This window comes from Electrophorus electricus, chromosome 14 (genome assembly GCF_013358815.1).
Source record: "Electrophorus electricus isolate fEleEle1 chromosome 14, fEleEle1.pri, whole genome shotgun sequence".
In the NCBI taxonomy this organism is placed as follows: domain Eukaryota; kingdom Metazoa; phylum Chordata; class Actinopteri; order Gymnotiformes; family Gymnotidae; genus Electrophorus; species Electrophorus electricus.
In genome coordinates, this window is record NC_049548.1 from 22,009,397 (window position 1) to 22,019,396 (window position 10,000).

General features: G+C 52.8%; 2 protein-coding genes across 3 annotated transcripts in view; both read right to left on the minus strand.

Moving 5' to 3' along the window:
- The window catches only part of polr3a (polymerase (RNA) III (DNA directed) polypeptide A), a 15,012-nt gene extending 5,261 nt beyond the window's left edge, over positions 1-9,751 (minus strand). For both annotated transcript variants that reach the window (XM_035533602.1, XM_035533601.1), the window contains exons 1-19: positions 9,653-9,751; positions 9,251-9,386; positions 9,002-9,139; positions 8,479-8,650; positions 8,237-8,391; positions 7,769-8,008; positions 7,061-7,223; positions 6,706-6,842; positions 6,382-6,485; positions 5,110-5,251; positions 4,614-4,754; positions 4,366-4,435; positions 3,984-4,111; positions 3,472-3,610; positions 3,213-3,377; positions 2,869-3,041; positions 2,228-2,339; positions 773-891; positions 292-429 (exon numbers count right to left, since the gene is read on the minus strand). In XM_035533602.1, the coding sequence (XP_035389495.1) occupies positions 292-429; positions 773-891; positions 2,228-2,339; positions 2,869-3,041; positions 3,213-3,377; positions 3,472-3,610; positions 3,984-4,111; positions 4,366-4,435; positions 4,614-4,754; positions 5,110-5,251; positions 6,382-6,485; positions 6,706-6,842; positions 7,061-7,223; positions 7,769-8,008; positions 8,237-8,391; positions 8,479-8,650; positions 9,002-9,139; positions 9,251-9,386; positions 9,653-9,696 (2,616 nt within the window). In that variant the 5' untranslated portion in view covers positions 9,697-9,751. The remainder of the gene's footprint in view (positions 1-291; positions 430-772; positions 892-2,227; positions 2,340-2,868; positions 3,042-3,212; positions 3,378-3,471; positions 3,611-3,983; positions 4,112-4,365; positions 4,436-4,613; positions 4,755-5,109; positions 5,252-6,381; positions 6,486-6,705; positions 6,843-7,060; positions 7,224-7,768; positions 8,009-8,236; positions 8,392-8,478; positions 8,651-9,001; positions 9,140-9,250; positions 9,387-9,652) is intronic.
- A 132-nt stretch (positions 9,752-9,883) lies between these two features.
- Positions 9,884-10,000, minus strand: part of LOC113568512 — an 11,911-nt gene continuing 11,794 nt past the window's right edge. The window contains exon 12 of the mRNA XM_026996719.2: positions 9,884-10,000. This exon is cut by the window's right edge and continues 371 nt beyond it. The gene's annotated coding sequence lies outside the window, so the exon portion shown is untranslated.

Below are 10,000 nucleotides of genomic sequence, written 5' to 3' on the forward strand. Positions count from 1 at the left end.
GTTTATGTCCACGCAACCCCACACAGACTGAGCGTGGCAGACACACAAACGCTCGTGTCTGCAGAGCTTTGGCTTGGAATACCACAAACCCCATTTAGTTGAGGTCTGTGGAACCTCAGCCTCTCAGGGTGTTCAGACCTCTACACATTAAAGTCCAAACAGTGAGAAGACGACCAACATAAAAACCCAAAACGGCTCTGCTTTACAGAAGACGACGGTCTCTACAGTGCTCTGTGTGTGCGCGCGCACGTTACCTGCATGTATCCCGCCTCTGTAAGGTGTGTGCGTTACCTGCATGTATCCCGTCTCTGCGGTCTTTACAGCTGTGTCCACCAGCCCTTCTCGTCCAGCCATGGTGTGGAAGAAAAACTCTGTGGGCGTCAAACCTGAATAGAAGCTGTCTGCCACAAATCCTTTAGCTGCTGGAAGCTGAAACCACACACACACACACACACACACACACACACACACACACACACACACACACACACACGTCATTATCCGTCATACTTAACAGCCCCAAGCAATTCTGACAGAGAAGAAAACAGAAGTGTGTGTGTATGATATGTGTGTGTGTGTGTGTGTGTGTGTGTGTGTGTATATATATATATATATACACAGAATGGGATTCAACCAGTCTGATCACACAGAAACATGTAAAATTATCTACATCAATAACAGGTTCAGTCAGAAATTCTTCAGCCAAGCCATTCAAACCTCATGGGTGGAAAAGACAGCATCACGGGAGGAAGCCGTGTGTGTGTGTACGTACTTTAGAGTGCTTATCAAAGTGGGGGAGAGAGCGATGCTCAAAGCCGTCTGGAACACGGGAACCACTTATAGCTTGCTGACCCACACACGCTATCATCTGAGATATATTAATGAAAGAACCTAGAGAGAGAGAGAGAGAGAGAGAGAGGAGTGTGAGTGTGCAAGAGTGTGCGATGGGGTAGAGAAGGCAGTGAGTCTACCCAGTGACCCCAGGTCACTCCAAACCTTCCTCTCTGTTAGGAAGATGGGACACCTGAACAGACACAGAAGGACCAGAGTGTGTGTGTGTGTGTGTCCAGATAACACAGGATCACAGGATCCTTGTCTTGGGGCAAAACCACATCACAAAGACTAGCCAGGCAACACACAGCTGGTCTAGAGATAGTATCTGTGTGTCCTCGCCGCATATCCCCCTCCTCTGTGTGGTCTAACCCAACACAGTTAATATAATCCCAACCCGTGTGTGTTCGTCCGCTGAGCGCAGTGACGAAACGGGGCGTGTTTACATTTTTAGGGCACAGATCTTGGGGAGGTGAAAGGCCAGTGAAGCTGTACGCCAGACAGAACCTACACTCGGCCGTGTTGATGACCTTTCACTCACCTCATGTCCTACGTGGCCTCCAACTACTTATGAAGTATCCGATATCGATTTAATTAGGTGAAGGGTCATAAAAACATTTTTAGAACATTTCTGCCTTTAAGCTGCTGTGCCGAGTGTGTGTGAAGCCGTCGTGCACTGGTGTGAAGTCCGCTCCTCGCTTGACTGATGTGGTACAGCGGTACGTGTGTGGTACAGTGAGCGTTGCGTATGTGTGTGGTACAGCGGTACAGGGAGTGTTACGTGTGGTACAGCGGTACATGTGCGTAAGGTACAGCGGTACAGGGAGCTTTATGCATGTGCGTGGTACAGCGGTACATGCGCGTGTGTGTGAGGTACAGCGGTACGTGTGTGTGTGGTACAGTGAGTGTTATGTATGTGTGCGTGGTACAGCGGTACAGGGAGTGTTACGTGTGGTACAGCGGTACATGTGCGTAGGGTACAGCGGTACAGGGAGCTTTATGCGTGTGCGTGGTACAGCGGTACATGCGCGTGTGTGTGAGGTACAGCGGTACGTGTGTGTGTGGTACAGTGAGTGTTATGTATGTGTGCGTGGTACAGCGGTACAGGGAGTGTTACGTGTGGTACAGCGGTACATGTGCGTAGGGTACAGCGGTACAGGGAGCTTTATGCGTGTGCGTGGTACAGCGGTACATGCGCGTGTGTGTGAGGTACAGCGGTACGTGTGTGTGTGGTACAGTGAGTGTTATGTATGTGTGCGTGGTACAGCGGTACAGGGAGTGTTATGTGTGGTACAGCGGTACGTGTGCGTAGGGTACAGCGGTACAGGGAGCGTTACGCGTGTGCGTGGTACAGCGGTACATGTGTGTGTGTGTGTGTGTGGTACAGCGGTAGTACCTTTAGAGCCACACAGGGCCATGATAAGGGGGCTGTTACTCTTATCGAGCTCCCTCAGACAGGCACTGCCGGCGTGGTCTCGAATTACTGACAGCTCCCTCAGGATCAACGCCTGCACACGCACACAGGGCCAAGGTTAAGGTACTTTAATAACCAGAAGGTTACCAGTTCAAGTCCCACCACTGGCAGGTTTCCACTGTTGGGCCCCTGAACAAAACCCTCAACCCTCAATTACTCAAGATGTGTTCAGTCATGATTGTAAGACACTTTGGATAAAAGCGTCAGATAGATGCTGTAAATGTTCACATTCAGTTATGTACACCCCCCCCCCCCACACACACACACTATCTATACACAGTATAATAATAATGATGATGATAATAATCTCTAAGTATTATTCTTCACATACTGTACATAATCTGCCTTCTACCCAACATCGTTACCACACATTACACACTTCAGCTTCCTGTAAACCCCACAGTCCACCATCAACCAAGTCAGGGGACCAATAAGAGGCACAGAGGTGTGTGCACGTGTGTGTGTGACCTCCTGACTCCTCCTCCTCACCACACCCACACACTGACCCCTCCCTCTTTAAAGCTCTTCAGGTATAGCAGTGTGTGTGCGCGCGCGCTCCGCACCTCCAGGGTCTCCTCAGCGGTGCAGCCAGGTTGCTGCTGGAGTTTGCCCGTGTTCAGGGCGTCGATGTACTCATCACACTTCCTGTATCCCGCCTGCAGTAGTTCCTGTTTGGCCTTCAGGAGACCCTGGCCAGGGGTCACGTCCCCGATCCCGATGGAGAAACCACGATTGGCTGACACAAACACACACACACACACACACACACACACGCGCGCGCGCACGTGAGCACCAACGCTCGCTCACAGCAACGTGTGCGCATGCTTAAACATGCCAACACACCCGGCAACATTACAGACGGCACCACACAAACACAGGCGACGCACACGCGGCGGACAGGACGTACAGAGGTAGACGGGGGCGACGCGGGCCAGGCGGGACATGGCGTCGGCCGCCTCCACCTGCCCCCAGTCCCGCAACAGGATGTAGAAGATGTTGTTCTTGGAGCCTGAACCTAGAGTGCCCTTATCCATGCTGCCTGCAAGGAGCTCGCTGTTCTGGATGACCACGACTGTGACACACACACACACACACTTTTCACTCATCACTGCAGTTGAGCATATACACTACGGGGATGCACTCTGCGTGTGCGCGCGGTGACTCACAGGAGTCGTTGTGACACAGGTCTTCTCCTTTGCCGCAGTACTGCTTCCCTTTGGTACGGAGGTTGGCTTTGACAGGACAGTCCTTACAGGGCCTCAAGATCAAACTGAAGATCTGTTTGCCTGTCCACAGACACATGGGCTGACACACACACACACACACACACACACACACAGTCATTCTAGGTGCTGAACACAGCACTACTGCACGACGACTCCGACACATGTGCATCGCGAACATGCGGACAGGCGTCGCGATGCTGTTTTTGGCCGTATTGTGCCACCCCTGTGCAAGTTTACGTGGTTGCCATGTTTCTCCCGCTCCCTCCCTCCAGTGGTGCACAGAGACGACACGAGACGTTGGCGTATTCACGGCGTGATCACGCCCTTCTGGCTGGACACAGGCTGAAGACACCGTGTGTGAAGACCACCACAGCAGGCCAGGGGAGAGATCCTGACGTGAAGGACTGTCAGAAAGGCGTGTGTGTGTGTGTGTGTGTGTGGGGGGGGACAACCTTCATAACGGCAGGTCGCGGGAGGGAGATTCTGATCTTCTCATCTTTCCCCACCAGAATGGAGGCGATGATCTGGCAGGCTTTGGCGCGCTCAAAGAACGTGTCCTTCAGCGTGAGCAGATAGGCTCCTGCAGACAGAAGACAGCTCAAGGGCACCACCTACGGATAATGGACATGCCGGAGCAAAACGGACGCCACCACCACAGTGTTTCTTAAACAGGCTTTGAAGTTAACACCTACATGCCTGGGAACACTGGAGGAAGTTCTCTTCCGTTAGGAAACCAGACAGGAAACTTAAGGAAAGGGCTACACGTACGCTCATGGCCTTACCCACATACACATCATCCTATCCCCACACACACACACACACACACACACACACCCGTCAGAAAGTCTTGAATCGCAGCAATCAGGGGCTCTCCGTTCCTTGGAGTTACCAGGTTAGCCTTTGTCTGAGAGAGAGAAAGAAAAAAAAATAAAAAAATCAACACAGGACGACCATTTGATTCTGTCATCTGAGCACAGACAGACAGAGGGCAGCAGAGAGCAGCCACTTCCAATCTGGCACCTTTTCTCACTCACACGTCTGAACCCCCTGAAAACATGCACGCGTGTGTGTCTGCGCCTCACCCCCATCAGGACCAGGGCCTCGGCCTTGGCCTCCTCCGTCTGCGGGAGGTGCAGGTTCATCTCATCTCCATCAAAGTCAGCGTTGTACGGCGTACACACACACTCGTTAAAACGAAACGTCCTGTGTGGCTTCACACGTGCCTGGAGAAGAAACGCGAGAAGAAAACCCTCATCACCAATCGCTTCCAACGTGGCGGCACGCTCGCGGCGACGTCTTCGCGCCACGTTGAGGCGTCAACCCTGACCACTGTACGAACGCTCTCGCATGTTCCAACGCAGTCTCCTTCTGGACTCAGTAAACTAGAGCTCTCTGTACACGTCAGAGCTTCAGAGGTTATTAACGGGTTAGTAAGGTCCTCGTCATCTTATTCACCGCACAGAACCGGCACGTCACGCCAGTCTAACGACGGAGGGTGTCGGACAGAAAAACGCAAGCCGTCACGGCCCCCCGCTGGTGAGAAGCAGGAGCGGCCGTGAGCCTGGCGGTGGGACTCACGATGTGCGCCATGATGCTGAGTTTGTGGAGGGAGGGCTGTCTGTTGAACAGGACGATGTCCCCATCGATCATGTGTCTCTCCACCATGTCCCCGGGCTTCAGCTCTTGGGCCATCTTCTCCCGGTTACCGTACTTCAGAAACCTGCACGGAGGCGTGTTAGCAGGCATGTCAGGATTCAGAGCTCACCAAGCCACACACACACACACCTCAAAATAAAAAAGAACACACTTAAGCATTTAAGGGGAAATATATTTTCTTACGGGACAGTCACAAAGAATAAAAAAATAGTTCAAGTCCTTGAAATGTTTAATTGTTGTCTAGGTGTGCGTCTAGGTGCGTACTATAACAATCCAACACCGGGGTTAAACAGCGCTACTATAACAGTCCAAGGCCAGGGTTCAACACTACAACCCTATAAACACTACCGCTACTACAAACAGTCCAAGGCCAGGGTTCAACACTACCGCTACTACAAACAGTCCAAGGCCAGGGTTCAACACTACCGCTACTACAAACAGTCCAAGGCCAGGGTTCAACACTACCGCTACTACAAACAGTCCAAGGCCAGGGTTCAACACTACCGCTACTACAAACAGTCCAAGGCCAGGGTTCAACACTACCGCTACTACAAACAGTCCAAGGCCAGGGTTCAACACTACCGCTACTACAAACAGTTCAAGGCCAGGGTTCAACACTACCGCTACTACAAACAGTCCAAGGCCAGGGTTCAACACTACCGCTACTACAAACAGTCCAAGGCCAGGGTTCAACACTACCGCTACTACAAACAGTCCAAGGCCAGGGTTCAACACTACCGCTACTACAAACAGTCCAAGGCCAGGGTTCAACACTACCGCTACTACAAACAGTCCAAGGCCAGGGTTCAACACTACCGCTACTACAAACAGTCCAAGGCCAGGGTTCAACACTACCGCTACTACAAACAGTCCAAGGCCAGGGTTCAACACTACCGCTACTACAAACAGTCCAAGGCCAGGGTTCAACACTACCGCTACTACAAACAGTCCAAGGCCAGGGTTCAACACTACCGCTACTACAAACAGTCCAAGGCCAGGGTTCAACACTACCGCTACTACAAACAGTCCAAGGCCAGGGTTCAACACTACCGCTACTACAAACAGTCCAAGGCCAGGGTTAAACCTCTTCATCTGCATGTGTCTTTGCTGGATAAAGTGTGTGTGTGTGTGTGTGTGTGAGACCTCTTCATCTGCATGTGTCTCTGCTGGATGAAGTGTGTGTGTGTGTGAGACCTCTTCATCTGCATGTGTCTCTGCTGGATGAAGTTAGCTCCTGGATGGACGTCAGGTCCGTTCTTCACCAACTTCCTCATCAGCTCAATGTTGGCTTTGTTTACCTGGAACACCACCAGCTAAGTGTGAACACACACCTGTACACGCGCGCACACAAACTGAGTCCAAATGCAGAACGGCACCCAGACGGCTCATCCACACACACACACACACACACACACACACACACACACACACACACACACACACACACACACACACCATCCAGTCCTCAGCTTGCCCAGGTCACACACAGGTGAGGTTAAAGGTCAGGTCTGCGCGCACCTTCTCTGGGTAGGTGAGGATCTTGGCCACGTGCACAGGTACCGCCACCTCGTCGATCCTCAGGTTGGGGTCGGGAGAAATAACAGTTCGCCCGGAGAAATCCACTCTCTTTCCGGACAGGTTGCCACGGAAACGTCCTGAGACGTGCCCAAAGACGACAAAAGGTGACAACCGGAACCTGGCTGACTGGGGATCCTACCGTACTACCTTACCACGTCACTGCACTACTATCACACTACCCCACCATCCTACTACCCCACTACTCTTCTGTAAAACGTTACAGAATGATGACTCTCGATGCCATCTCCACTGACCAATCGCGACGTGCGATGAGCTGTGTAAGCCCCGCCTCTACCTTGCTTGCCCTTCAGCCTCTGTACGAAGCCGCGGGTCCACTTCTTGGGAGCCATGTTGAGGGGGATGCCCGAGAGCTCACTGTTGATGTAGAGGGCACACTGGAGCTGCAGAAAGTCCCAGTCTTCTATGATCATCTGAGTCTTCGCCCCCGACATCCGGTGCTGGGAGGACGGAGAGATGGAGAGAGATGAATGATATTTCCACTCCACAAGAACCCTTGGTAGGGTAATGACCTGACGAGTGGAGAACATAAAGTCCACAACTAAACCCCACCAGACCCCACCAGACGGCTCATCCACACACACACACACACACACACACAGCCAGTTGTTGCTACAGTAGGAATTGAGTTTCTGAAGCCCAAGGAATGAACGTTATGATGTATGTAATGTTATGATCATCCATTTCCCCGCTAACAAACTGAACACCTAGAACTTCAGAGGCATTTTGCTCGAACTAATCGTTGTTTCTCTGGAGACCTACACACACCTTGGCCTACAGGGGAATGTCTGTGCCATTCCCACACCTCCAGGCCTCCAGGTCAGAAGTCACGGCCCCAGATGACCCTATCGCCACTGGAACAACCTTGGTGATTCTAACGTGGTAAATATCTGTACACCTGCTGCCAGATCGCCAAGCCAGGAACTGTTTCTGGGGCCTTTGCTGCTAAGCAACCAGATTTAAGTTCTCTTTAATTCGCGCTCACCTTTTTAATGACATCATTGAGGAAGATGATTTCAGTTAGCTTCATCGTGAGGTCGTCCTCGTTTGTGCCCGACTTGAGGTCACTGACCACGGAGGGGCGAATACAGAGGGGTGGGACCAGGAGGCGGGTCAGGATGAGGTCAGCAGGTTTCCCCGCCTCTGGGTTCATCAACAGCAGAGGAATGTCCTCACTGGGAATCCTCCGGAAAAGATTCAGAACCACCAAAGGATTCAGGTTCTCCTAGAGAGAGAGCGGGAGAGATAGGGCAAGTGTTCAATGTCCAGAGTCCCAGCTTGTCTTCTACGTGCAGTTGTACCACACACACACACACACACACACACTAAGAAGCAAGTGTGAGGTTGTTGCACACTCAGCACAGACCACAGACACCCAGAGAAGAACTGGATCTGAGACACACAAGCTCACGTACTCGTGCGAGCTCGCCCCGGCCTGGCCGACGCTGCTCACCTGTGCCCTGCTCAGCAGGGCTTCCATCTCTTTGTTGTGCTCGATGGCGAGGTCGAAGGACTGCAGGAAGTCGGAGACGACGGGGTCCACCACCTTCTTAGTGGTCTTGTACTTCTCGTGGACAATCTTCAGGAGGCCACATTTCTTCACCGGACCTGCCCACGGGACGGGGGCAGGGTTTGGTCAGCGTGCCAAAAAAGGACGAGGCAAGCAGACAAAGCGACGTGTGTGGGGACGTGTACCGTTGAAGGCGTTGCAGTGTAAGCACACGCTTCTCTTCCGACACTTGTCAGAGATCTTCTTCTTGAGGCCGCGCTTGTGCAGGTACGGCAGGCCGGGACGGCGCAGGTGGTCCAAGAACACCTGCCTCTCCTCCTTACTCAACATGATGGAGGAGCACGTCTTACAGATCATCTACCACACGCACAAACACACACATTAGAGCACACCTTACAGATCATCTACCACACACACCCCTTACAGATCATCTACCACACACACACACACATTAGAGCACGTCTTACAGATCATCATACACACACAATGGCGAAGGGAAGTCAGTTAACACACAGTAATACGTGGCATATTTTAAAAGTAATCTGGATACACCTGATGAGCGTCAGAGTGTTTAAAAACACCTTAACAACGACAAACATGAGGACAACACTCAAAACATTCCCATTTTCCGCAACAATTAGAGCCTCGCACAGCCGCGTCCCACGTTGCTGTGGTGACCGTCTCGGGGCCAGCGGGCGGGACACTCGCCTGCAGAATGCCGATGATGGCTTTGAAGTAGCCAATATGGAAGCAAGGCAGCTCCAAGTCCAGGTAACCATAGTGACCGAGACAGTCGGCGAGGTTTTTCCCACAGGACTCACAGGGTCGGTCCTTCTCGCTGGTCCCCTGAGGAACGGGAGCAGAATTACCAATATCACCAGCTGTCGTATGATTGGGACTCCTAAGGCGCTCGCTCGCTCACACACACACACACACACACACACACACACACCATACCATGCGGTGGTCCAGCACCCCGTAGGCCAGCGGCGTGTGGCTGCTGTCCTGGCTGTACAGGCTCTTGCTGACCACCTGCAGATGCGCCTGCTGCCGCATCTGCTCCGCGGACTTCACGCCGAAGCAGATGTGACTTCTGCACAGGCACGGAGAGGCGTGTGAGCGCGCGAGGCGGCGCGAGACGGGTTAAGCGCCGCGGCGGCGCTCGCGCGTGTCGGTCGCCCACCACCCCGCCGCACACCAGAAGCGGCCCGCGTGCGCCCCGGCTCGGGACCGGCTCCGCGTGCGCCAGGCTGAGCGAAACGATACGCGCGTAAGCCGCGCGTGCTAAAACCAAACCAAACCAAACCAAACCGGCTTGTGCACGCAGATGCGCGCTTGTGTTCGTGTGCGGCGACTCACATCTTTTTGGCGACGTCGGTCTCCCTGAACTGCTGCTTCCCCATCGCTGCCCGCGCCGTGTGACTTCGCACCGCGCTCACGCTCCTGCGCCATGCCACGGAACCGGAAACGCGCCGGCACACTTCCGCCTATGTCACACGCCCGCGGTGACGCAACTCTGTAAATATTGTTTGCGGTTTGACGCTGAAACGGGAGTTTTGACTCGATGGGTGTTGTTGCGTGTGATTTTGCCAAACGGAAGTAAATTTTAGCATTCGTTAGGCAAAAAAAACCCCATTCATTTGCAGTTTTCGCGTGTGAAGTTAAGCGCTGCATGAAAATAATCGCACAAAGTTGCAATGCAAACCG